This window comes from Rhizophagus irregularis, chromosome 22, assembly GCF_026210795.1.
Source record: "Rhizophagus irregularis chromosome 22, complete sequence".
Taxonomy (NCBI): domain Eukaryota; kingdom Fungi; phylum Glomeromycota; class Glomeromycetes; order Glomerales; family Glomeraceae; genus Rhizophagus; species Rhizophagus irregularis.
In genome coordinates, this window is record NC_089450.1 from 1,887,198 (window position 1) to 1,914,904 (window position 27,707).

Consider the following 27,707-nt stretch of genomic DNA (forward strand, 5'->3'; position numbering starts at 1 on the left):
TGTTTTATCCATAAAAGGATTGTTTGCAATAATTATTTCTGTAACCTTTCGAAGCAGAAAATACTTGTACACAGGATTGTACACCACCGATTTTCCTGCTGCTTTTTTTTAATTGGATGAAATTTAAATCTCGATATCTCTGTCATCTTATAAATGTCCACAGAGAAAATTCCTTCACGAAAAAAGATTTCTTTTTTCTGTCAAATGGAGGGTTCAACGATTCCTTCAGAATATTTTGCTCGTTGTACAGTTGAGAAAACCCTTTCTGAATTTCACACAGATACTGAATCTGGACTTTCAACAAAGGAAGCTCTTCATAAGCTAAAAACTTGCGGTTATAATGAATTTGAAGTCGAAGATGGCGAATCCGTTATTATCAAATTCTTAAAACAATTTGTAGAGAACCCACTCATTTTATTACTTCTTGGTTCGGCTGCTGTTTCCTTAATGATGGGAAACCGGAATGATGCTTTTTCCGTGCTTTTAGTAAGTTTTTTTTTCATTAATGTTTCTTACTTTAAATGTTTTAACCATTTTTTTTATTAACACCAGTATACGATTTAACTTTATTATAACATTAGGCGGTATTAATTGTTACGACAGGTATTTACTTAACTGATCATTTTCTTAAATTCATTTTGATAAACTAAATATTTTTATTTATAGTTGGTTTTATACAGGAGTATCGATCAGAGAAATCTTTAGAAGCACTTAATAAGCTAGTTCCTCATTATTGTCATCTCAAACGGTAAATACATTATTCTAGTTTAATAATTAATCCGATTAAATTTTTTTTTAAAAAAAAACAATTTACGATTTTTTTTTAGTGATAATTCATGGATAACTACTTCAGCAACTGTTTTGGTACCAGGCGATTTGGTTCGTTTTGGTATTGGAGATAGGATTCCCGCCGACGTTCGGATAACTTCCGTAATTAAAAATTAATTATGTATTTATATTAATGGTAGTTCATATTTAATTAATAACTTTTTAATTTAATCATTTAGGCCGAGAGTTTGGAAATTGATGAATCTAATTTGACTGGCGAGGCCAAACCTCGTTCAAAAATAACGGAAAGTATTGATGTCAATAATGGATATGATAAGATAACAATACAGGATCAAAGAAATATAGCTTTTATGGGAACACTTGTCAAAAATGGTATTTTCCTTTTATTGCGTAATTATTTAGTCAAATAAGTATTTATATTAGATATTTTATTTTGCGTATAGGACACGGACAGGGTATAGTTGTTGGTACTGGTTCACAGACGGAATTTGGTGTTGTATTTTCCATGGTTAGGGAGGCCGAAACACCAAAGACACCTTTTCAACTAAGTATGAATGAACTTGGGAAAAAACTATCCTATCTATCTGGTGGTATAATTATAGTTATTGTCATTATTGGAATTATCCAAGGGCGTGAATGGCTAGAGATGTTTACTATAGGAGGTCATTATCTTAATTTATATTCATTTTTTTTTTACGTAAAGAAAATTTTTAAGATTTTACTTGTTATATCATATAGTAAGTTTGGCCGTCGCTGCTATTCCCGAAGGCCTTCCGATTGTTGTTGCGGTAACTTTGGGGTTGGGAATTTTAAGAATGGCAAAAAAAAATGCTATTATAAAGAAATTGCCATCTGTCGAAACTCTCGGATCTGTCAATGTGATTTGTGTAGATAAAACCGGTACACTTACCGAAAATATGATGACCGTCACGAGGATATTTACTTTGGATGAAGAAACCACTTTCGATTTGGAACATGGCTTACCTACCAAGACTAGTTCTGCTATGCGTGAAGTTCTTAAAATTGGTATTATATTTAAACTAATTAAGATAAGATATTTATTTAAAAGTGTGTTCATTAATTATATATTATAATATAGGCGGAGTATGTAATAATGCTAGTATTAACGAAAATGGAAAGAAATATGGACAAGCAACAGACGTTGCTTTGCTTGATGTTATAATAAAAATGAATATGGAAGATGAGATAAAGGTATTTAAAATTAATATTAAGAAAATAAAATAAGAATATTCATAATCATTACTTTATTACAACATTATAGAGTTTTCGTCGTACATCCGAAATTCCTTTTAATTCCGATCAGAAATGGATGTCGGTATCTGGAAAGTTTGAAGGATCTCAAGCCGATACTGTTTACTTCAAGGGGTCCATTGAAGCAGTTTTATCAAGATGTGCTACTTATTATGTATCTGAAACTCATAAGCCACCGTTGGATGCTTCTGCAAAGGAATTAGTGATGCGTCATGTCAATGCAATGTCTTCTCATGGTCTTCGAGTTCTTGGTGTTGCATATGGACCTGAGCTCACTGAACTTACCTTTGTAGGTTGTGTGGCAATGTACGATCCACCAAGGAAAGGTTTGTATTTGCACCTAGTATAATGTATTTTCCTTTAAATTTTATATACATATTGTTAACTCATTTATAATATAGGAGTTGAAAATGCCATTAAACAGTTAATTAAAGGTGGTGTTAAAGTTGTTATGATAACGGGAGATTCTGGTATGTTTCTTTTCTTATTTATAACGATACTATTTAGAGATTAATCAATGCTTTTGTTTTTTAGATCAAACTGCGCTTTCCATAGCAAGGAAACTGGGAATCCCAGTTAATCATTCATCACGGTTAAGTTGTCTCACTGGAAGTGAAATTGAAGCAATGGATAAAGAACAATTGAGAAATGTTATTAGTAACATTTCCGTTTTTGCAAGAACAGCACCTAAGCATAAAATGGCCATAGTTCAAGCACTACAATCAACTGGCGCAATTGTGGCCATGACAGGTGATGGTGTAAATGACGCACCAGCTTTAAAAATAGCTGATATCGGTATTTCAATGGGTAAAAGTGGTACAGACGTTTCCAGAGAAGCTGCCGATATAATATTGGTAAACGACGATTTTACAACTATTTTAGATGCGGTAAAAGAAGGTAGTATTATATATGTTAGTTTATATACATACGTATAAGAGCTTAAATCACTTATTACTAATATTTTATTCTTTTATAGGAAAATCTATATATTATAATATCCGAAATTTCTTAACTTTTCAATTGAGTACCAGTATTGCAGCGTTGACACTAATAACAATGTCCACGATTTCTGGATTACAAAATCCTTTAAATGCAATGCAAATTTTATGGATTAGTAAGTTGGAAATTTTTTATTAACTTTTAGGAATTCGAGTTTACTAATATATTTTTATAGATATATTAATGGATGGCCCACCCGCACAATCGCTTGGAGTTGAACCTGTTGATGAAGGCGTAATGCGTCAACCACCTAGGAAAAAGAATGCACCTATACTTACTACAGCATTAATTATGAGAGTTGTAACTTCAGCAGTTGTTATGGTTGCTGGTACATTATTTATATATGTTAAGGAAATGCGCGATGGTATTGTTACAGCTCGTGATACTACAATGGTAAGAATCTTTATTTTCATTATTTTATATTATCGAAGTTTATATTTGATTATCATTATTAATATATATATTTTTTAATAATAATAGACATTTACTTGTTTTGTTCTATTTGACATGTTTAATGCTTTAAGTTGTCGTTCAGAGAAAAAATCAATTTTAGAATTGGGCTTATTTTCAAATACAATGTTTAATCTTGCCGTTGTTGGTTCATTAATCGGACAATTATGTGTAATTTATATGCCATTTTTCCAAGCGGTTTTTCAAACAGAGGCCTTAACTCATTCAGATATATTTTTGCTTGTCCTATTGACATCATCGGTATTTTGGATTGACTCATTTCGTAAATATTATCAAAAACGAAAACGAGGAGAAGAACCGGTAGAAAATATTGAAATGGTATAGAATGTTATAGAATGTTATAGAATATAATTGATACATAGATACATATTACACACGATAAGCATGATTATTAATTATAATTTTAATATTCATATTTCGGATTAAACAAAAGCAATAGCAAAATATTTAATTTTTTTCTCCGAATACTATATTAATTACTTATAATGTATAATATACATACGATATTTCACAGTTAATAATTATAAATAAAATAAACGTATAATTAATTTAATTATTTTAGATTATATTTACATCTTGTTAATTTATAAAGCTATAAAATATATTAATAAATTATAATTTTTATATTAAATAAACAACAATTTTATCCAACTTGTTCTAATTCAACTAAAACACCACCACAATCTTTTGGATGCAAGAACACAACAGGATTACCATGAGCACCAATTTTTGGCTCAGGATCCAATGGTCTAATACCTTTACCCAATAAATCTTTGACAGCATTACTTATATTATTAACTTCAATACAAATATGATGAATACCACCATTTTTATTTTTTTCTAAAAAATTTTTTATAGGGGATTTTTCACCATATGGATGTAATAATTCAATTTTTGTATTACCCAAATTAACAAATACTGTATATACCCCATGTTCAGGTTGTGGCTATATTAAAATAAAACGTTTATTTATTGTTGTTATTAAGTATATAAAAAAATGAATCTTGGAAACTTACCAATGCTTCACTAACTTGATCAACGCCTAAAATATTCTTGTAAAAATTTACAGCGTTGTCAATATTTGGTACTGCTATAGCAACATGATTTAAATGACCCAATTTCCACAATGGATGATCCTGCAATATTAAAAGACTTTTAGAATTGGATTCGGTGTAAATTTTTAAGTCCACGGCCTATATTTGTATAATATACATATATTAATTACTTTTAATATATCACTAGTATTCGCTCCTGCAATAAAAGATACCGAAGAATAAGAAGAGAAATATTTATTTTGGTCTCTTTGAAGATAAATTTTACTATTAGTATTAAATTTACTAAATACACCGATATTTTTAGTATTTAACGTTCGAGATAAAAATATAGAGTTTTTTATAACATTAATGTTTTTTGGAAAAATATTTTTAATTAAATGAAACATTTTTGATGTTATTTTTATTTATAAAATATATTAAGATTAATATATTTTTTTAAAAGAAAAGGAAAAAGAATCATCAATTTATCAATAAATCGTCTGATTCCAATAATTGTATTTAATTGGTCAGGATTTCCTCAGATGTTGTATAATTTTCACATGATTTTATATCTGTGTCACGATAAATCGAATAAGAAAAAAAATCTCAATTCTTTTTCAAGTTTAGAAATTAGAATGACTCTGACAAAATCATTAATTCCGAAAGCCAAAAATGGAGTTGGTGCTTTTGTTTTTTCATGTCGTAAGATTGAATTCAATTATTGTGAACGTAGCGGAAGTAGCTATGGAATGATGTAAGTAATTTGTTTAACTTTTATTCATAAAAAGTTATTCTCAAATAAATTCTCGTATATTTAGTAAATATCTTCAAAATCATTTAATTCCTTTTGCAAAGATAAACCCACAGATGGAAATTGTGGTAACACCTCGTCCATCAAAACATCCTCTCATTACTGGAACATATCGTTAGTCCTAAATATTTTTCTTTGTAACTTTTTTTTGTAATTATCTTCTCACATAAATTTACGTATATATATATATTGTGTATAATAGTGAACCTCAAAAAAAAGCAAGTTTGTGTTAAAAATAAAAATCCTGACGAAATTGCAGAAATTGTAAAATTGATACGTGATAATACGGGAGTTTCTACAAAAAAAAGGTTTAAAAAGCCAGTTATTTCAACAACTAAAAGTATTAGAGGTATTTGGAGTCCATTCCATACTCGACCACATTTAATTTAAATTTTATCAATTGTAAAGAAAAAAAAAATTTATTTTAATAAAAAAAATCTTTTCAAAAGAAGAAATTATTTGAAGGAAAAAACTTTAGTGCTTTCATTTCTCTTTTAAAGTGTTCACCCGGCGTTATGAAGGGAATATTTTTATATGATCACGTGAAAGTGAATCCATATTGGTCGGCATTTATTATATGTTACAAAAACTATTAATTTGATTTTTAATAAAATAAAGCTATAAAGCTTTAACCGAAAATAATCGGAAAAAAGCATATAAAATTAAATAAAAGAAATGAAGATAGCAAAAGTGAAATCGAAATCGCATGAAGGAATGTAAATCAAGAATAAAAAACAAACCAAAAAAACAATACAAAAAAAAGCACAATAGAAAACGATGAGATCCAGACAAAAAAAAGCAAAGATGAAACTTAGAAAACCAAATGAAAAAAATGAAAAAAAAAGAAACAGAGTGAAAAATTGAAAAAGCATTGATTAGTTATACTCAGAAAGAAGAACGTATTGCCATTTATCAAGACGTTAAACTAAACCCTCAGGAATTTAGATTATTCTTTTTGTTTATTTATGACAAAAAATATTTACTAAGAAAGATTAAAATAAGTTTTCAAAATGTAGTTTATTTTTTGTTTCATATAATTTCCTATTATAACTATTAAAATTCTTATGAAATTACAAGTATGTATAAATATTTTGATTAAGAAAATAATTAACAACAAAAATATGATAGAAACTTACCGCCATTAACAGTTAGTATTAATTTGGTCATATTCTTAACCATTTTTACGATAGTGCATTTCCAATTTCCATTCAGCCACTTGCAAGACATGACCAATAACTACAAATTTGTTGGTACAAAATTCAAGTTAATAATCATTGGGCATTTAATATGAGATTATACCATAAATTTTTAAATTTTATTTCTATTTCAAAACTTTACAAATTTAAATTTATACATTTCTTAATCGCTAATCCATCCAATTCACGTAATAAAATAATTTCTAAATTTTTTTTATTTCTTAAAAGGAAAACATACATATAGAGATATAATTATCATTACATACCTATTTTGGCAAATCAATAAATATCATTTATAAGACTTTTTTGGCCAGCATTCTGATATTATTAAGAAAATGCTCAACTATCTCTATGTATTTATTTTCCTGGTTTCTTTCTATTTTGAGCTTTTCTTCGAGTAATATCCTTGGATTTATAAATTCTACTTCTAACTCGTGAGTCAAATCCTGTGAGCCTCCCTTAATAAATATATATAAATGAGATATTTATTTCCCAACCTAAAAATAAATTATGCAAATAAAACAAAACTTACACCAGATACCTTGACTTGCGTTAAATCAATCTTAACTATTTGATGGGTATAGCTTAACCTATCCTTATTCCTCTCAAAATTATGTTGTCCTTCTGGCATTTTCTCTGCAAATGAATAAAGTATTAACATTTTAATCTATGTCTTTATATAATTAAAGAATTTCAAATAATTACTAACTTGGAATTTCCCGATTTACAGAAATACGATAATCTAACTTCGTGTTTGGTGAGTAAATGTTTAAGTCTGCAACACGAATTTTTTGTACAATACCGCCTTCAACAATCTAATCAAAATAATATTGTTAGAAAAATGATGTATTAAAGCAATGAATAGACACAATAAATTAATTTATACCTCTCCAGTTTTTCGGTCTCTTGTTACTCTAATTCTTCCTTCCTTTGTGTCATAAAAACTATCTATTTCATATGTATGTTTGTATTCTACAGGTTGTCCCTACAGCATATTTAAAATTCTTTTTTAACTAATTTAAATATTTTAAAATTAATCTAGCATACCTTATGCGATGGAGATTTTGTTTCAATGAAACGATTGTTTAACAATTCATTAAAAGATTTATGTTGTTCCTAAATTAAGAATAAAGAATTATTTCGGTTAACCTTATTCTGAGTATGCCATATTCATCTTGGAATTGCTTACAAGAGTCATATTACTCTCAAATATCATCCACTTGTCTTCATGAGGATTTATTACTGTAGGATATAACACATAAATCAGCCGAAAAGAATTTTTGAAAGAATGATGGAAATTTTTTGTTAGAATGCTTACCTGTCTCACAAAAAACTGGTAACTTTATTCGTTCTCGATTTACTTTATCCAATAAAACACCTAACTTGGCTTCTATCTAAAATAAAAGAGAAATAAGTAAGATATATTAAACAATTTAAATATTAATTTTATTACCTCAACATCTCCCTTTCTAACGTGATTATACAAAAAGTCACTAACAACTCTAACAAAATCGTTATTTGGTTGTATCCCAAATATGCTAGGTTCTAATTCTTTTGGCAGTAACGGTATTCTGGAACTTTGGTGTTGTACTAAACCATTTGATGTTTCTTCACTATTCAATTTTTCTTCATCCTCTTCAGTACGACGACGTTTCGACATGGTTATGAAAAACGTGTAAAGTTATGGTAAAGAGATAAATTCGTATTTCACATGAAAGACAAAAGCAAAAATTTTTTTAAGGATAAATAAAGCAAATTACGTCATCACTAAATACAGTTTACCCTTATAGCGAATTTTTATATAACGAATCACGTGACGCTTAGCCAATAAAATATGTCAATTTTCCCTCGTTATAACGAAGTAACCAATCAAATTCTTCAAATTCTTCGTTAACTTGCTATAACGAATTTGAGGTGCAGAACGGTTTCTTCGCTATATCAAGGGTAGACTGTAAGCATCTGTAGGTTTATTGACTTATCACGTGAATCAACCCATTGGTTACAAATGCAAAATTTTTTTTTTTCAAGACGCGAGCTTAGAAGTGATTGTTTTGACAGATAAAACTTTTGAGAACCTTAATGAAGCTTAAGTTATTCGGAAAAAAACTTACAAAACAAACACAAAAATGAAAATTATCATGATTTTGAACTATTCAAAGACTAATTACTTCTCATAGAATAATAATGTTAGAATATTTGCAAGAACAAACACTAATCCTCAATTTACCAAGGCTAGCTTTGATTAATTATATATATAAATTTTACATCACTGAGGATTTATTACGTGAAATATTATTCAAAGCTTTATTTGCTTTTTTTTTTTTGATTAATAATTTGAGCACAACCCGCACAACCTGGATATGCTCCATTTCGTAAACAGGGCATTCCATTAAATTTTAACAATCATCAAGCTTTGGCAAATACACTTGCAGTACTCGTTAATAATAATTGGTCCAAACACATAAACATGATTGTGGATGTTACAAACTTCAGTTCTAAGAAGGGCCAATTGGAAGTTGTCAAACATCTAATTGTAAAATCACTTTCTGTGGTCTTATAATTCTCAATATGTTTTTTTGTTTTAACTTAGTAAAACCTACTAACAATATTCTGTCATTTCAACTATAACAGTAGAGAATTACAAAGAACACTGCACCTTCTGAGCATCTACTTCAACTGCACCAGATTTATCAAAAGAACTACAAAGGATTCATGTCAGTTTTCCCAAAAATTCACTTACGTTTTACAATAATCTTAATAACAATGAAGGTAAAGCACTATTTATTTCATACAATACATTTCTTTGGTTGGTATGCATTCTATTCAACAGTATTAGCAGTTGTTTTTTTTACATAATTACAGTTTTACTAATAGTTATCAGAAAATATGAAATTTATAACTTTATTTACTTAAACAATTTTACATCAATCCGGATAAAATTTGAAGTATATTATTATTATTTTTTTTATACTTAGCAAAAAAATACACAAATAAAAAAGAACACTAGTTCCAATCTATCTGTAATTATAAGACGAACTCAACCTTGCTATTAATTCCATATATACCAGAGCCAACTTAATATTTTGAGCATTTCCTACTTTTGAAAGGGTATTAATAATATAACAATTAACCATAAAAAATTTGTGAAGCTAATTACCAAAGATTTAATAATATCTATTATATTCATGAAGAACGAAGTAAAAATATATTAAGTTTAGTACATTTTTTCAGGTTCTATCTTTTTTACTATGAAATTCATCAAATATCATCATGTCATAACGATATTTCCTAATTCTTTGTTAATATCTTAACATATTAATAATAAAAATTTGATTGTTATAATAACCAATGAAAATCACGATCTATTCCGTTAATTAAAAATTACATTATTGATATAAACGTTATTTCTATTCTTTTTAAAGATGTGCTTTTTATTTTCTTACAAGCTTTTTATTTGAAAGATTTTTTTTGAGTATTATTGAATCCTTAAGATAGAATTAAGATAAAAAAGATCCTAAGCATAACATGAGAATTTTAACAGGTCAATATACTGTATCTTGGATACAACGCATTATAACTTTCATAATTTAATTTGCACTCTGTTTCTTTTTGATTTTTCTAACAAAAATGGATCATCATATCATTAGAATTTCTGGTACAATTGCTAATTAGAGAATGTGTGTCATAGAAGTTAGCATTCATTCTTCTGAATTAATATAAGGTGGAATGTCACACTAGAGCTTGAAAAAGTTCATAAGTGGCTCTGCTTTTCAATCTAGGCAAGTGACAACCTACTATACATAATCTTTCAACCAAAACTTCTTTCGTTTACAATCAAAGTAATATTTTCCCAAAACAATAATGTTATACAACACATCATTTATTTCCTTATTAATAATATATTATATAACAGAGTGTATTGCTATGTACTTCCGTGAACTTTGACCGAAAGAAGTGTTTGCTGGGACATTTCAAAGAGCTATATCATAAAAGTCTGAACAATAGGCAGTTCTTGGCACTTGGCATCAGTGAGCAAAAAAATTCTAAATTCCCACGGTATTTGGCCTTAACAAATTGATTATCTAAATTTTGGTCGAAATGTTACTAATCCAATTGATCCGGATATCAACCGCAAATCTTTTTTAAATGTTAAACACCTTTAATAGGGCTTAAATTTGTTTTTTTAGCAAGTGCAACTGTATGCAAATCTCTTTTGATATTGATAATATTGGATTCGTATTAATCAAATCAATAAATAATTTAAACTGTTGGAGCGTAAAAATATGTAACACTGATCGAATTATAATACTGATTTTAACCAATAAAAATGTTTAATTTTGTGTAACGTAAGATTTTTCTAAAATATTAGCTAATATATGTGTCATGGCCCTAACGCGGTAGGCTGTTTATGTCTAAAATGTTAAACTATTTTATAATAAATAAATTATTTACATAGTTGTTACACCTGATCCTAAATTTTCATTGGTTACATTGGTTACAAATAAAACATGTGACGCAAATTCGCGAATTTTTGTCGCGTCCGTAATAAACAATATAAGCAATATAAACAATACTGATTACGACATACATATTTTCTTATTTAAACACAAAGGGTCATACAATTTGTACTATTTGCAAGTTGTAACCTACTTTCCTTATTTTTATATTTTCGTTCCATAAACGCGTAAAATTTAACTAAGCAATTCAAAATAAAATAATAATGTTCAAAAACATAGAAATTGAAACGCCGAACTCACAAAGTTCATTTTCTTTCCTTGCACCACGTTATAAGGACTTTAATAATGACGTAACTTTTAGTGAAGGAGACTCATTTTTTGGTACATTGAACGGATTTTTTTTTCGAAGCATTAATATGGGTTTGTTATTAACTTATAAACTACACGTTTCCTAAACTCCATAGATACTGCAATAAGGTTGACAAGGTCCGCAACCAGGGGACAGCCCCTTTTTACACCGTCAAGGAATGTTCCATTCACTCCAATATTAAATGGAATTAACGGGAAAGATAATTATGCCAAATTTATAATTGAGAAGCTTACTACTAAGAGTCCATTGAAACAACCAAAAAAAATAAAATTTCTTGATAATCTCGACGTAAAAGCCGGTGCTAATAAAGAAAATGGGCCACCAGTTGTAAAAATTGTAAAAGAAGCTGTAAACACGGCTAATATCAAACCTGCTAAGCAAGTAAAAAATTATCCTGGTTGTAAATCTCAAGGGATTCGGGTATGAATATTCATATAATACCTAATCATATTCTTATTCAAATAGTCAATACCTTTGTCATTTATATTTTAAGAAACGGCAACCTATCAAAAAACCTGGCACAGTTTTGACAATTCCTAAACCTTTCAGATTTCACAAGAGGAAGCGCTCTAATGTGATAAATAGGAATTCCCCAAAATCACCATTTATTTCATTGGCAGAGCGTATACAACAATTTTTGGAAAAAACTCCAGACAGATTCAAATCAAAGCTTGTGACAATGAGGGTGAGGGAATACTTCATTTTTGATAGTTATAATTAAATTAAATTTAACTAAGCTAAAAAACTTAAATTTTATAGTCTACGTCGAATTATGTTAATCTTCCTACAAAAGCGAGGTCTCCATTCTTGCGCACTAAATTAAGGGCTGGAAGGATCAAGTAAACTTAATTAAATAAAGAGTTTTTCTCCATTTTATATGTTAAATATTTATAATAATTTCTATAGGATGACGAACAAGGAAAATAAAATTAATAATGATAAGGTGCAATCAAAACCGGTTGATTCATGTGATATCAAATCCGGGTGCGTCAAGAAAACTAAGCCGAAAATCACAATACCGGTATCTCCACATATAACAAAACCAAAACCACCTCAGCAAAAACCTCCATCACCACCTCGTATTATTAAAGCAAATCCAGTACCTCAGCTTAAGGAACCTTTCAAGCCTATTGTAGCACATCGAAAAATAGATCCTACCAAATATTCACTTCCGGGAGAAAAAATTTCACAACGTAAAGCAGAAATAAGAGAAGAAAAATTAAAGAAGGAGGCACAAGAGCAAGAAAAGGCGCGTAAATTTAAGGCTCAACCACTTCCTACTGGTTCACCTGATGTAAGTTACTTGACAAAATATATTTACGGTAAAAAAAAAAATTTTCGTTCGTATTATAATTAATTATTTCTTATTATAGAGTTTGCCCCCTGTTCATCCGTTACCTACTACTGTAACTAAACCATTTAAACTAAGGACTAATATAAGAGGAGAGAAATATCAACAGTACTTCCACGAAAAAATTACTGAATTAAATAAACAAAAAAAGGAAGACTTATCGTTTCGTGCAAAACCAACACCTAAGTTGTTACCTTATCGTCCAAAAAAATCGGCTAAACCTTTAACAGAATTTGTTGGATTTAATCTCCATACTGATGCACGCCTTGAAAAACGCAAGGCATATGATGAACAGAGAAACTTACGTGAACAAGAAGAAAATATACTAAAAGAACGAAAGCAAATAGAAGAGGAGGTACGATATATAAAACATTTTTATTTGAGACATGATGATCATAAGTAAATTCGAAATACATTTAAAAACTATAATCAGGAACGTAATAAACAACAAATTCGTCAATTGAGAACCGAGTTAGTACACCATGCTCAACCAATCAAAAGGTATGCGCCCGTTAAAATAGAATTTGCAAACAGAAAAATAACCAAACCCGTTTCACCACTGATTGGGGAGAAAAGGCGTAAAAAATTACAAGCATTAAATGAATCCAATATTCGTAATGCGATATCGGAGAACGTTTCAACAGCAAAAATAGTTCCCCAATCCAAAAATAATAAGAAATTACTAGAAAAGAATGCAAAGGAAAATAGTAACTAGTGGATGGTTGAATTCACTCCTATTTATACATGAAAACACTACGCAATAATTTACTTCTTTCTTTAGCAGCTTTTTTAAAATAAAAAAAGAATTAGTTACAGTAATCTAATAATTAAATTATTATCAAACAAGATTTTATCTTTAACTTTTTTTCTTGTTACTCCAAGATGCTTGAGCGCTTTCCATAATGTGATATAGATACAAAGCAATATAACCATTAATAAATAATTTAAATAATTAAAACTCTCACAGTTAAGTCGTTCGAATTAACACAGTCATAACGATTATATAAATTCTTAATTATAAATGCCAGAGTACGTACAAAAAAAATATTCAATAAAAATTTTATATAATATACGATAGAATAATAATGAGTTTCATACAAAACAATATATTCATATGAAAAGAAAAAATCACGAAAAACTCAATAATATGCCTGTTCTTCAATATAAACAACCAAATAAGTATCGCTAAAAATTGTTAAAAATTATTAAAGTTGGTGTAATCTTATACAAATTTCGCAGCAAAAGAAGTTCCAGACTCTTACAAGCAATGATTATGTTCTTATGGACAAAAAAAGATCGGGACTTGATAAAATTTATAAAATTTGAAATTTTATTGTACGGAGAAAAATATCGTGGTTCGAATTACAAAAAATGAATACTGTACTATTGAACCAAAAAAAACATGAATGGTTGTTATACTGTTTAATTAATTTTATGGTTTTTTATCTTACTTTATTTGTTTATTGCTTAATTGGTTCTGACAAAAAAAAAAACATTAAAAACCAACAAAACCAGCGATTGATTCAACAATAAATTTTTGGAAATGATCAAAATTTGGGTAAATTATTATAAATTTTTATTACTCAAAAATATTAAAGAATAATTTGCCAGAGAAAAAAGAAATTGGGGCTTGTCTTTTTTTCTTGAAGTCCAAATAATAATTATAATTTGAGGAGGACTAATATAAATATAATCATATCGGAAACAAAGGATTAAAATAATAATTATTACTAAATAATAAAAACTAAATCTACTAAATAATAAATAATAAGTAATTATTTATTATTTATTAATAACTAGGAACTTTGAGAAAAAATATAAAATTTATTAAGCAATACCATAAATAAATAATTAGTAATTGAAAGCTAAAAATAATGGCTCAACTACACTAAATTAACCATTGCCTCATATGATAATCACTAATTAAATCTAAGGTATCCACTAATTTTTTAATTATACAAGCGGCTTGATAAATGCTCATTGCCTCTATCTCAATGTTCTTAAGGATATATTTCCAATTTTTCTTAAAAATCCTTGTTAACTTGAAATGTTGAAATGTTGAGCAATCATTATAAATGGTGGTGATACTTGCCAGGTTTCAGTATAAAAAAAAACGAAGATTCACGATAGATATTTTCACATCATCATTGTTTTGCCAGTCAATGATTGATAAATTGAGGATTTGCCTTGTTTTGAATAGATTTACCAATATTAGTGATTATTGTTTTAAGCGACTAAAAAATAATTTTCAAAAAAGCATTTTTTATTATTTTCAATTGATAATACATGGTAATATCTTGTAAATGTGCAATAAGGATTTTCGTGTGATTTCGATAATGTTTGATTGTATCCATTACCACTTTTATCCAAAACTTTATATTATATTGTTTCTTTATCAAAGATCAATACACAATAAATAATTTGTCAAAATATGTTATCTTTTTTTTTTACAGTTATCTCGGAGACTGTAGAAATAAGTTGAAAAAAATGATACAAAACTGAAAATGATTTTTTTTTTCCTAATCCAGATAGTAAAATCACGTGATATCAACATATTCATTGAACAATGACTACAATGACTACATTTTTGATATTTACAATAGAGCATTCACACAACACGTATATAGATTTCTGACAATGGTTTTAAATTTCTTGTTTTTCATTTTAAGTATGTATGAACATATTAAATGACTTATCCGGTTATTCCAATTAACTCATTATTCGTAGTAGTCTACTTTTTTGACTAGCTGGACGGAGTTATTTCAACGGATGTTTCGTAGACAGTAATCGCTTTTATGCGATACATGTAGCATGTATATACCAATTCGGAGTTTAATGAATGAAGATAATTTTTTTATAATTATTTTAAAAAAATAATATTTAAAGAGTTGATTTTCTATTATTTACAAGGCAGGTAATTTTATCGCAGTATTGAAATGGATACCATTAGTAATGTAAGAATTATTACCATGATACTCGTTTAATTGATTATTATTATTTTTTTTTTTAATAACTGAATTTTTATTTTGAATTTATTTAGAAACAGCGGCTTGCAATAGAAATTGTATCGATAACACTTGGTGTTATTGTGGTTAGCTTTATCGTAATATGCTTTGTGATAGGATTGAGGAAAGCAAAGAGTATTCCCAAATATCTTATCCTATTTCTATTGGCCTTTATTTGTCCGCCGTTATGTGTCTTTATAATAAGGGACCAAATTAAACCCGGAAGTTGTCTTAAAGTAATGTTTAGAATATTAACATGTGATTATTGTTGCGGGTTTTGTAATCCTAATGCAGTTATTAATTTAATACTTACGACGTGTTATATTCCTGGTATGTATTTATTTGAACTGATTTAGTTTTTTATTAAAGCAATATGTTTATTATTATTATTATTATTATTATAGGAGTTCTTCATTCTTTATACCTATTGTTTTCAGTGCTCGATGATATTTAAATAGTAATATACTATATATACTACATTGTATTTACATAAATAATATACTGTAATTTTTTTTTCGTTGACGTATTAAAGCAATTAAACGATTTGAATTCTCATAGGATTTGTTTCAAATAATCCAATATATTAATTAATGCGTGCATAGAATCAATATTTCAAATGTTCGAAGTGAATACTTGTATACATTTTCATGATTTAAGCTATAGAAGGCGTTGAATATACAGGTCATGAAGGTACAGTAATTGTTTGCTTCATCCTCTACTAAAGAATAGTAGAGGTATTTGAAATTCCATTATAATACAGTAGAAGAATCTTTAAAATATTACTACTTCTTCTTCCACTCTCGCAATCCAAGCTAAAACTAGATTCAAATCGCTCAACGAGAGTGCGAAATTTAAATGGAATCTAACTTATACCGTGAAATTGAATATGTAAAAATTGAAACTTTTTTTTTTACAAGATTTAGCCCCAAAAAGTTATATAGTGCAAGGACTAATTATGAGTTAATTTGAAAAGATTTCTCAAACTAGATCAATCAAATTACCATTTTTTTTATAATTGATTAAAACAAATTCCGTATTTATACAATTTATAGATGTATTTACAGCATAAGATCAATTGACCGTATCGAAACACGAAATTCAAGAAATTTGTTGCTTAATGCATTATAATAAAGGTGTTTTCGATTTTTTTTTTATCACCAGTACGATACTGTGCCAAACATCAAGTGATATACTGCGCCAGCTTTCGTAGCATGTGATTAAAATCAGGTGAAATTTGCAAAGCCCACAAATTATCACAAATAACAAAATGGGCAAAGAATTAATGATCAACTTGATTTTCGATTCAGTCCGTAATTTATAAAGGCCATGTGTTACTTTTTATGTATTGACCATAAATTTTCATAAAGTTTACAAATCCGGTAATCTTACAATGAATTTCAAGATTTCGATTAGAAAATATTTAGATATTTCTTTGTTTTATTTAATTCGTTATAAAATTATATTTTTTTTACTAATATATCAGTTAAGTTAAAAATTAGAGTTATATAATTTTTTCAGCATTCAGTTTAAAGTATTAGGAGGTTTTAGCAAGATAGCATGTATGACAAGTGGTTTGTAATTTAATAATATTAGAGTAGTGTATATAATTTATTGCTTTATGTTATTTTTCTATTACTTTTACCTTAATAAAATTGCAAATGCGCTGATTATTGGAATTAAAAAATATAAATATTATAGTAGTGGTTAAGATACTATAAAATATCCATAAACTAATATTCTTTGAACGAAATTTACCCAAAATAGAATATATGGTTATCCGATACCGATTAAAAAAGTTAAATAGTTAAATTAATTTATATTTTCATGTTTAAAAATAAAGTTTGTATCCTAAATTCCTAATAGGCAAATGCATAAAAAAGATAATGCATAATACGGGTGATAATTATATAAAGGCTTTTAATGGAAGTTGAGTAACATCCACATTGAGTAACATGATAAAAATAAATATATAAAACGTTTAAAACGTTTCAAACAACAGTATCATTTTTAGACATGTTAAATTTCCGATTTTATCACGTGATGTATTATAAAAGGTTTAATCGGGGGTTTTGTTAATTAACCAGTTAATTAACAATACTATAAATTATATAAATTATATAACTATATAATTTTATAGTTAAAATTGTATAGGTTAATTAACACGTTAATTAACCCCGTAAAATTTTATCAATTATAATTATGTTAATTTGAAAATTTTTGATGTGCATAACGTTTTTATAAAAAAATGATATAAAAACTCCAGTGTTGAGATTGAGACCTAAAAAAAAAAAAAAAAAAAAAATCAAATATTTCTTTTTTTTTACATATTTCTATAAAATCTATACTATTTTTTTTAAAAAAAAATATCTCAGTAATCATGCAAAATTCTCCAACCGAATACCCAGAGTACTCTGAATACCATACTCTTGAAGTCACAAACAACTTTAATGATTTACCACACGAAAATGAATCTGTTCCTCTCTTAACAAATCCACTACCTCAACGCATTGTCTCGCAACAAAATAATAACTCTTCTATGAACCAAAACCTTCAAATCTTTTACAATTCTATTAATACATTTGAAGAAATTATTAATAGACAACTTGAACAAGTTAATGAACTTAAAACGTTATTAAATCAAATGAGTCAATCTTTTATCACGCATCAACAACAAGCTCCTATGCCTCGTCGTATAAGCCGAAACTATGTCACTAGACCTCATCCTTATTTGAATGAACGTTTAGTTTCTTCTCGGACCCCAACTATTCGTTCTGCTATGCCAACCTACCGTCATGAATGCTTTACCGAACAACTCGCTTCATCGAACAGTCTCCATCGTCAGCAAACCAACGTTCCTGCTGAGACAACTGATAATGAAATTTTCCCTTCTGATATTCAGAATTATGAATTTTGGTAAACTTGTAATATAGCTTGTATGCAGTTAGCCTATTATACTCCTTTCTTCCAATTTGCAGCCAATTATATGTCATTATAACAAAATACGATCATCTTTAATTTTTTTTTCTTATTTCATATTTCTTTTTATATTTATACTATTTATACTTGTATTTTTATACTTGTATTTTTTATATTTTATAGTATTAAATAAAAATTTAGGTTTGTTCAAATTATATTGTCATTATTGTCATGTGATTTTTGACTTTGCTAAAAGTTGAAATTCGGTCAGTTGTTTAGTTATTCTTTCGTCATACTTTTCTATAGGTAATGCACAAGTAAATCATTTTACAGATCAACTTTAGTATATACTGTACAAATCCTGCATAATTACTCATTTTAGGAAAGGCTATAATCAAAGGATTTGACATACATGGATCGGCAATTTCAATATTTAATGAACATCACATGAATTTACGAATAACGCATTTGAATTTTTTTTTTTAATTTGAAAGTTCGTATAATTGCTCAAGAAGTTTCTTTTAAAAACTAAAGAAGTAAACTAAAGAAGTAAAAGACTGGGAATTAATAATATGTCCTTAAAGCTCGGGTAATTTGGGAAATTAAAGAAAGAGTATTGATATTTAACAATGTTTTCTTTTATTCTTGGAGTAAAGGTGCATTAGTTTCAGGAAATTTTAGACATATTCTTCTCTGCAATATAGTTTTAGTTTACTTTTGATGAATTGAGTTATTAAGTAAATTTTCTCTTCCTTTTATGATATGTTATGCAAGATTTTATTTAATAATATATTCTTGTTTACATTTTTTAGATTCTTTGTTTTAGTACATACCAGCAAGTGCTTTCTGAGTAGTGATGATTTATTCTAGTTATAGAATATCTTTAACTATCTTTTATTTGTTTAATTAAAACCCTGATTATGCTAATATTACACTGATTTTGGTAAATATTATAATATTAGCTAGTTGGCTTACTCGTATCACTTTTTTGATAATATAATGTTCTTTATCTTGTATTTATATAGAATTTTGTATTTTAAAATTTTTGTTCTTAATATTTATATACCTACTGAAGATATTACTTTTTTCATTCCCTTTTTTTTGGAATTAGTTATTGCTATTCATCAATGAACTTTAATTAATCAATTAATAAATTGTTCTTCCCTAATGCTCTGGATCAATGGGCGGCCGTGCTTGGAGTAATTCTGAGTATTACGATAGCACTATGTGCTGGAATAGCTTCTCTCTTTTGGATACTTGGGATATATGAGGAAACATCGTAGCTATTGTCTTGATCATTATCACACGACTGCCAGAACGTCCGGTACATATTATTGATGCAAGTCATGTAAGTATCACATTCATCAAAGTAGGATTTATTTATTAGTCAATATAGAGGGAATTTATATAATATTTTGGAATTAAATAGTATGATCTCTATACTAATTATACTAATGATGGAATTTTAGATGATCTTTAATGCGTAACGAAACAAAAATATTGAATGATTTGAATTGCACGATATTTACTAAAATATTCCAAAATATATTATGTACGAAATGTATTAAAGAATAATTTAATTTTTGATTTATGATAATTTTATTAGAATGTAAATAAAATCTCTAAAATTTTACAAGTTTTATTTAATTATTATACCGATTTTAATTTTTATATTTTAATTGAATTAATCAAATTTAATTTTAAATATTACGTTCTTTTATCACACCTCTTTTTTCCATAATTTCCTTCAAACAAAATAATTATTATTTAGATTTCAATACAGGCCTTTTTATGGGCAAAATTATGGTCTTTCGCGTCTAATGAGCAATTATAATTTATGTATAGCGGCCTCTTATTTTGATTTTTAATGGGTAATTTTAATTCATATTCTTATTTGATTTTAATACTTTTTCATGGACAATTTTAATTTATGCGTTAGTGATGATCTTTCCATTTGATCTTTAATATTTTTCGTAGGAATTTTATTTATGGTGATGGTCTGATCTCTAATGGGCAATTATAATTCATATATAGTAGTCTTCCTATTTGATCTTTAATATTTTTATGAGTAATTTTAATTTATGTATTGCGGCTTTCATATTTTGATCTTTAATACCTACCCTTTCGTGAATTTAATTTATATATGATGGTCTTATTATTATTTGATCTTTTGTATTTTTTTTTGTGGCATGCGATAGTCTTTTCATTTATAATAAATGCAATTTTTTTTTGGAAAATATCACTTATTATAAAAGTATGAACAATTTAATATTTTACATAGTTGAAAATAAAATGTTTATTTTGTATCAATAATATCAAAATATACAATCACCAACCGGATACATATATTATTTCTAGTCTAAATTTTCATGTTTTTCTTTTCTTTCCAATTCTTTATTAATCCAATTTTTAATCGCTGTTAATGTTTTATCACATTTAGGTATATCAATATTATTGTACTGTACATACGAGATACCATCGATTGATTAAAACCAATATCATCAAGTGAAATATCCCTTATTTCTCGAGCTATCCTATATTGATTTGAAACATCAAGGGTTTTCCTATAATCTAAAAATTATTTTAAATTCTTTAAGTATCTTTGATTCTTTGCTTGTAAAAACTCGTGTTCTTTTAGGTTTCCATTGTTCATTTAATTTATTTAAGCTTTATTTTGATTTATAAACAATGGATAAAATCGTTAAATTTGTTATTTTAACATGCTTCAAAATATTAAAAAAAAGTTAATTTGTCATTTCATTTCGTCATATCTCCCTAAAATTCCTAAAATATCATTATCTTTTCTCACGATCTATCTTTTGAGCGATTAAATTATCAAATTACTTGCATTAATAATAGTTTAACAAAAAAAAAAATTCAATTGAAAAAAAAAGTTATTATTTTTTAATCATTTCTCTTATTACATATAATATCAGATTTTATAAAATAACTGACAGTGATCTGCATCTTTCTCGTTATTATATAATATACAGTATTTTTTATGAAATATTTGATAAAAATTTATAGTTGATTTATTGTCTAACACGTTATAGTTAAAAAGGTGTAAATTTTTGAAGTGTAGAATTCCGAAGAATTCGGCATATTCTTTCGGAAAAACACATGATTATGGTTTAAGCACAAGTCACGGATCAGCCTAAAAGGGTAATTCTCAGAATTCCGAAAAATTCGGATTTTTTTTTCGGGAAAATACTTGATTATATAGGATAAGAAAATTTTTGAAAATTTGTCAAAAAATACTTGATTGATATATGTACATATACAGTAAAATAAATCAATAATTATATTTTGATATTTATGACTTACTTATATACGCACGAAGAGAATGATGATGATGATTTTGATGATGATGATCTAGAAGATTTTGAAGGCAAGTGCAGCTCAGATTCCAAATCATAATAAATTTGCCCCAAAATTTATTAATACGTTTAATGTAGCGATAGTGCCGAACTTAACTAGATACCTGGTCTCCTAGCGTGTGATGGGAGGTTATCTTCGGAAGACGTAGTATAAACGAATCGGTATAGAACTTGTGTTATAGGTCCATAAAATAACTTTTTTTCGGGTAATGACTAACCGCCAATCACAATGCAAATAATGTTTTTGAAGTTAAAAAACCACAATGCTCCATGTTTGTAATACGGATTTTTTTTTATTTTTTTAACTCCGCGTTAATTAACCTACGTTCACGTGATTTATTGAAATGCGTTTGATCTAACCAAATGAAAATATTAAACAAAGATAACGTGTTACAACTTTTTTAACGAGTTAATTAACAATACCTACCATATAAATTTTATAGGTTAATTAACGAGTTAATTAACAAAAAATTGAACTGCATATTCTTTTTTATTACCAGAAAAAAGTATATAAACTCCCGCTGATTAGACTTGAAAAATCAAAAAAAGAAAAAAAAATTTTTATACTTTTTTTAAAAAAAAATTTAAAAAAAAAATAATAATAATGGAACATACCTACGAAATTTTAAATGGATATCCTGAATACCCTCTTGAAAATAATAATGAAGTCATAAGTGACTTTATTAATGATTCGCTATGCGAAAACGAATCTGTCCCTCTCCCAACTTACCCACCACCAAAATTTCAAACTCGATGCACAATTTCTCAACAAAACAATAACCTTTCTATGTATCAAAAAATTCAAATGGTTGCTAAGACTATTAAGGCATTTGAAGAAAGCATTATTAGACAACTCGAACAAGTTAATGAACTTAAGGATCAATTAAATCAAATGAACCAATTTTTCATCGCACAACATCAACCACAACGAAAGCCTTCCGTATCTCGTCATATATACCGAAATCATGCTCCTAGACCTCATCCTTATTTGAATGAACGTCCTTTGATTTCTTCTCGTACACCAACTATTCGTTCTGCTGCGCCAACTTGCCGTCATGAATGTTTTACGACTGAACAACTCATTTCATCGAATAGTTTTCATCAACAACAAGTTAACGTTCCTGTTGAGACAGTTGATAATAATGAAGTTTTCTCCGCTGGTACTCAAAGCTATGAACTCTGGTAAAACTCGTAATTACAAGTTTGTCAAACTTGTATGTAGATAGATACTGTTGTTATTATACCAATTATATTAATTATATGAACTTTAATTTGATTATAGTCCTTTATTTTTGTTATTCTTATTTTATTTCGTTTTATATTTTCTTGTATTTTATTTTTAAGCATACTTTGTGACGTCACATAATAAGCTTTCATATGACATGAATCACATGAGTATAGATGGTACAAATGATCTGTCCCTTTTCTGTATAATAGTTTGATTAGAATAACCACACTTCTAAAGTAAAATAAAATTACTTTTGAGCTTTCGTAATTTCATAATTTCATCCCCATTTGATAAGTTTGTTACTTGGAAATATCAACTTATCGTGTATTATGGGAAAATCCCGCAAAGTAAAAACATCTCGATTAAAGGAAAAGTTTTCGAGTTCTTAAAATGTAAGAAGTATTATAACTAATAACTAATAATAAATAAAATGTTTGATTGGAATACGGAGAATAAATGCTGCGTCTTTTTGGAAGATGCACGGATCACCATTTTTTCCATATGGAGAAATTATTTCCCTAGATTAACTGATATAATTGATATAATGGAAATTTAGTTTTTTTAAGTAGTGAATTTAACTCCTTCTTTTCTTAGAAATTTACGTATATATCTCTCCGTAAATGCTTCTGCAGAACAAAGTGTTGTCCTTTCCGGCATAAATCCGGCTACATAATGCAAGCAATCCAAGTACATCATTATATTTGATATAATTATTTACACTAATAACATGGATGTATGTATACCAACGTTAACCAGTAACTACCTTTATCTCTTAAAGTGATGATAAAGTTAAAAATTATGCGTTCTTTCCATGGAAATGCTCTCGGGTATTTTATAGATTTCTTTACGTAAAAAAGGAATTTACAATTTGATTAAACTGTTTCATCATTTTCGGTAGCCACTTTCTTTTCATGTATAAACTAGGCTGTCCAAAAATGGTGAAACAAAATATTTAGAGATTATGAGTAGGAAATGGAACGGCAGATCATTCCAAGAAATGTAAGTAACAAAAGGGATGCCATTTTTGTCTGTACAGTATAGATAATGCCAGAGTAACTGTTATATTTTGTTTGATTTTTGTATTTGTAGAGCACATAATATTATATTATGATGGAAGCAATACGGACAGAAACAACTGAGTCTCGAAAATATTTTGACTCCTACTTTATTGTTGAGGAAAAATACTGGCCAAGTTGTTACGTACAAATGCAAAAACTTATTTATGTAATTAAAACCTTTCGGAAATAAGCGGAACTGATAAGGGTATCGTTCTCGAGGGAAAATGTTTTACTTTCGATGGCATGATTGGCATCAGTTGGTTGATCGTAACATTTTGTCGCAGTTTTGTCGTTGAAACGCAATTGCAGTCCAGTTGATAATTTTGTACTATTCCTGATAGCTCAGCTATTTTGATTTGGCTTTATACAGGTTCGTAATATTGCTTAGTTCTTGTTTTTTTTTGTTTCAAAAAACTATGTTTCGTAACTGGTCATTTTTATTTTTTTTTGACAGAATGCTACATAATGTGAAATGTACATCAGATCAAACGAAAATAAGACAATGTACCCTATGAAGATTACGGCTATCTTTAATATACACTGTGGTCAGTGTGGTAGCTGGTGTTTTGTCAATGTGACAACCAATAATTTCCGAACAAATTACTTAAGAATTTTCTTAAACACGTGATGAATAATTCAACCGTGACCACAGGTTATAATCTCACAGTTAGCTATTTTTTTTTATGTTCTAGTCATAGTTAGTTGCAACCCTTTGAATCATAAAGTCATTATTGGCATCAAAGCGTTTTTCTGCTATATTTTATGAAAAAGAAGGCAGAACGATAATTCCAGTGGAACTGGATTTCGCCAAAATTCCATCGCTACCTTGAAATCTGTTAAATTCTAAGAACGTATTCTTTCTCGGAATAGTTAGTTGAAAATAATAATGATAATTTAGTAATGCCGTTAAGTCAACTTTCACAACGGGAGAAATTTTATATTGATGCCTTGATGGTAAGACAAAACATACCTTTTTACAGTTACGTTCACGAAACTAATTCAATTTTGTATATAAATAGAGGTCTTAGGAACAAGAAAAGAAAAGAAAAAAGATGCAAAATCACAAACTAGTAAAATAGCGTAGCACCGGCGTAACTAAAAATATTTATCATGCATCGGCTTATAGTATTCGGTTATGTCCATGAAAAATCATGAAGACTGATCAACTCAAATCACAGACTATGGCTAACAAGACGAATTACAATATTTACAACACATTTAACAATATATAACAGTATAAGTATACTTTTTTCATTCTACATTCAATCAAGCTATACTCCAAAGAAATTCGGATTTTTAACCCGGAAAGTGGCCACATATAAGAACAATTCTTCTCATGAAAGATTTAGAAAAAGATTGATCTAACATTTGTTCGTTTTGGTAGTGAGTGGGGCAGTACTTTTATTCCAATCAATTCTTCGAAGTGTAATTCATTACGAACAGTTAATTCACATTTTATTGTTGAGACAAACGAAAAAATAAATTTGCCGTTAAAATAGCATAGTTTGTGTTGCTTTATAACGGTAGTATGCTTTTAGAAAGCAAATTCACAAATATATTCTTAAACTATTGAAATATTATTTATATTTTTTTGTCGGATATTAGTTATGTATATCTAATATATTATGAATTGTAGTAAGTGTAAATCGGAAATATAACATTACTTATTTTTTTTTTTTACCTCAGTTGCTAATTCCTGAATTTATGTTGTAGGTTCAAAATTACTTAATCTTGGTCCTTCGTTCACGTTTAATTTTGGATTTTCTTATTTGTAACATGCACGCGATTTTTTGCGGAGTTCAGTAGACGAAATTAAAGACAGAAATTAACCAATGAAATCGCTGAATCAATTCACGTGATCCTCCGTATAAAACGTGAACCTTTTTAACCAACTTGACTTGTTTCTCTACGCTCTAATGGCATCACAAAATATACCTACGCCTGTATGTGACCTGGCCATTTATTTATATTTATATTGGACTCCTGCAGCCGATACTTGGAAGAGGGACTTGCAACGAATAGGCTCATTACAATTGTAATCCCCTTAGATAGATTCGTTGCAATAGACTCGTTCAAAAATTCATTTGTCAATGCCACTACCGTGATTATCTTATAGTTCATATTTCTTAGTGACTAAATTATTCTAAATTTTTTTATAGTTAGATATTTCAGCGGGATTTCTTCCTATTCTAGTAACACTGAGATTGAAGCCTGGGGTTATATAGGTTGTCTTGAATATTTAGCAAAAGTGGGTGTGCATTTGACATTAGAAGATCGTGACGACATTCTTGGCAGATATAGAAATCATCTGCATTCAATATTCTCGTCTACATTAACACTTAAAAAAGCAAAAGACAAAGCCTATAAGCTGAATTATGCAGCGGAACGTTCATTTAAACGCGTAGAAGTTACCTCGTTTTTTAAAAAACTTGATACACTACGTTAATTAATGTTAATTAATCGTCGTTAAATCTGTGTATGTATATATATGTTGTGCCTCAGATCGATTCTTGCCTAGATCGAAGCTCACGCACCCCAGATGTGAGGTGCGTGAAGTGAAACATCAATCACCTGAGGTGCCTCAGATTCGATCTGAGGCAATTTTTTTTTTAAAAAAAAAAATTTCAATTTAATTTAATTTTATTTTCACCTTTTCTTTAAGGTTGGTACCAGTTTTCTTTATTTTATATTTTCTTTTTAGGAACATTATTAACTGTTCCTTTTTTTTCTTACAGGAACTGCTATTTGGAATGGTTATTTTGGATTTTTTAAGGTAGGTGGACGCTTTATATATATATATATATATCTTGTTTTTCTTTATAGGAATGCCATTAACCATTCCTTCTTCTTTTTTCTTTACAGAAACCTCCATTTTCTAAAGTAAGTTCAAAATTTTTTTATATATTTTTCATTCTTAGAAATGTTACTAACCATTCTTTCTCTTCCTTTCTTTATAGGAATTGATCAGAACACTCATTGCAGTGTCAAGAATTAGTCTGAGAATTATATAATATTATATATGACAATTTTTTATTTTCACAATAAAAAATCTTTGTTTTATATGTATGGTCAAATGGATATAGATCAAATGGATATATAGTAATAAGAGTTTATGTTGTAGAAAACACAAAAGATTGATATTTGAATAGAAAAAATAATATTGTATTATGATTAATAAAAGGATTAGATTTAAAAAGGTAAATTCATAATGATGGTTAAATTAATTTATTGGTTTAATTTAATAGTAGAAGATACATAATTTTTATTACAAAATTTCTTAAGTTTAATAAAAAACTAATTTTTTACAATAAACTTTTTGTTCTTCCAACTTTTAAATTAAACCACCTATCACTATTTCAAACAATACAAATTA

The 27,707-nt window shown here is 27.9% G+C and overlaps 9 protein-coding genes across 10 annotated transcripts; 7 read left to right on the top strand and 2 right to left on the bottom strand.

Moving 5' to 3' along the window:
• Positions 1 to 204: 204 nt before the first annotated feature.
• Positions 205 to 4,098, top strand: OCT59_014667 (uncharacterized protein; the record flags this gene model as incomplete). Of its 2 annotated transcripts, none has more annotated exons than XM_025312244.2 (14): positions 205 to 486; positions 582 to 603; positions 667 to 748; positions 828 to 930; positions 1,008 to 1,161; positions 1,233 to 1,451; positions 1,528 to 1,815; positions 1,889 to 2,001; positions 2,072 to 2,387; positions 2,463 to 2,531; positions 2,596 to 2,958; positions 3,038 to 3,175; positions 3,236 to 3,453; positions 3,541 to 4,098. In XM_025312244.2, 14 exons carry the CDS (start codon positions 205 to 207, stop codon positions 3,853 to 3,855), a joined length of 2,682 nt encoding a protein of 893 aa, XP_025190077.2. In that variant the 3' UTR covers positions 3,856 to 4,098. The 2 variants fall into 2 exon arrangements, with proteins under 2 accessions (XP_025190077.2, XP_066002362.1); XM_066150169.1 differs by having other exon boundaries at positions 3,585 to 4,098.
• Positions 4,055 to 5,047, bottom strand: OCT59_014668 (uncharacterized protein). The gene is made up of 3 exons (XM_025312243.2): positions 4,757 to 5,047; positions 4,548 to 4,667; positions 4,055 to 4,477 (listed from the first exon to the last, which is right to left on the bottom strand). The coding sequence occupies exons 1-3, from the start codon at positions 4,970 to 4,972 to the stop codon at positions 4,175 to 4,177; spliced, it is 639 nt and encodes a 212-aa protein (XP_025190076.1). The 5' UTR covers positions 4,973 to 5,047; the 3' UTR covers positions 4,055 to 4,174.
• A 143-nt stretch (positions 5,048 to 5,190) lies between these two features.
• OCT59_014669 (mitochondrial 54S ribosomal protein mL43) lies at positions 5,191 to 5,844 on the top strand. The gene is made up of 3 exons (XM_025323719.2): positions 5,191 to 5,319; positions 5,384 to 5,490; positions 5,579 to 5,844. The coding sequence occupies exons 1-3, from the start codon at positions 5,201 to 5,203 to the stop codon at positions 5,764 to 5,766; spliced, it is 414 nt and encodes a 137-aa protein (XP_025190075.1). The 5' UTR covers positions 5,191 to 5,200; the 3' UTR covers positions 5,767 to 5,844.
• A 1,021-nt stretch (positions 5,845 to 6,865) lies between these two features.
• On the bottom strand, positions 6,866 to 8,232 carry OCT59_014670 (uncharacterized protein; the record flags this gene model as incomplete). Its single annotated transcript, XM_066150170.1, has 8 exons — positions 6,866 to 7,030; positions 7,114 to 7,208; positions 7,282 to 7,387; positions 7,459 to 7,557; positions 7,620 to 7,688; positions 7,762 to 7,814; positions 7,891 to 7,966; positions 8,026 to 8,232. The coding sequence occupies 8 exons, from the start codon at positions 8,230 to 8,232 to the stop codon at positions 6,866 to 6,868; spliced, it is 870 nt and encodes a 289-aa protein (XP_066002363.1).
• Positions 8,233 to 10,995: 2,763 nt separating this feature from the next.
• Positions 10,996 to 13,465, top strand: OCT59_014671 (uncharacterized protein; the record flags this gene model as incomplete). The annotated part of the gene is made up of 7 exons (XM_025333324.2): positions 10,996 to 11,410; positions 11,494 to 11,819; positions 11,893 to 12,084; positions 12,159 to 12,238; positions 12,306 to 12,693; positions 12,773 to 13,105; positions 13,184 to 13,465. The coding sequence occupies exons 1-7, from the start codon at positions 11,293 to 11,295 to the stop codon at positions 13,463 to 13,465; spliced, it is 1,719 nt and encodes a 572-aa protein (XP_025190073.1). The 5' UTR covers positions 10,996 to 11,292.
• A 2,221-nt stretch (positions 13,466 to 15,686) lies between these two features.
• Positions 15,687 to 16,209, top strand: OCT59_014672 (uncharacterized protein; the record flags this gene model as incomplete). The annotated part of the gene is made up of 3 exons (XM_066150171.1): positions 15,687 to 15,704; positions 15,791 to 16,085; positions 16,160 to 16,209. The coding sequence occupies 3 exons, from the start codon at positions 15,687 to 15,689 to the stop codon at positions 16,207 to 16,209; spliced, it is 363 nt and encodes a 120-aa protein (XP_066002364.1).
• A 1,923-nt stretch (positions 16,210 to 18,132) lies between these two features.
• OCT59_014673 (uncharacterized protein) lies at positions 18,133 to 18,672 on the top strand (the record flags this gene model as incomplete). Its single annotated transcript, XM_025312241.2, has 1 exon — positions 18,133 to 18,672. The coding sequence occupies one exon, from the start codon at positions 18,133 to 18,135 to the stop codon at positions 18,670 to 18,672; it is 540 nt and encodes a 179-aa protein (XP_025190072.1).
• Positions 18,673 to 22,652: 3,980 nt separating this feature from the next.
• Positions 22,653 to 23,234, top strand: OCT59_014674 (uncharacterized protein; the record flags this gene model as incomplete). The annotated part of the gene is made up of 1 exon (XM_066150172.1): positions 22,653 to 23,234. The coding sequence occupies one exon, from the start codon at positions 22,653 to 22,655 to the stop codon at positions 23,232 to 23,234; it is 582 nt and encodes a 193-aa protein (XP_066002365.1).
• A 3,016-nt stretch (positions 23,235 to 26,250) lies between these two features.
• OCT59_014675 (uncharacterized protein) lies at positions 26,251 to 27,345 on the top strand (the record flags this gene model as incomplete). Its single annotated transcript, XM_066150173.1, has 5 exons — positions 26,251 to 26,369; positions 26,498 to 26,775; positions 27,070 to 27,107; positions 27,197 to 27,214; positions 27,292 to 27,345. 5 exons carry the CDS (start codon positions 26,251 to 26,253, stop codon positions 27,343 to 27,345), a joined length of 507 nt encoding a protein of 168 aa, XP_066002366.1.
• Positions 27,346 to 27,707: the final 362 nt, after the last annotated feature.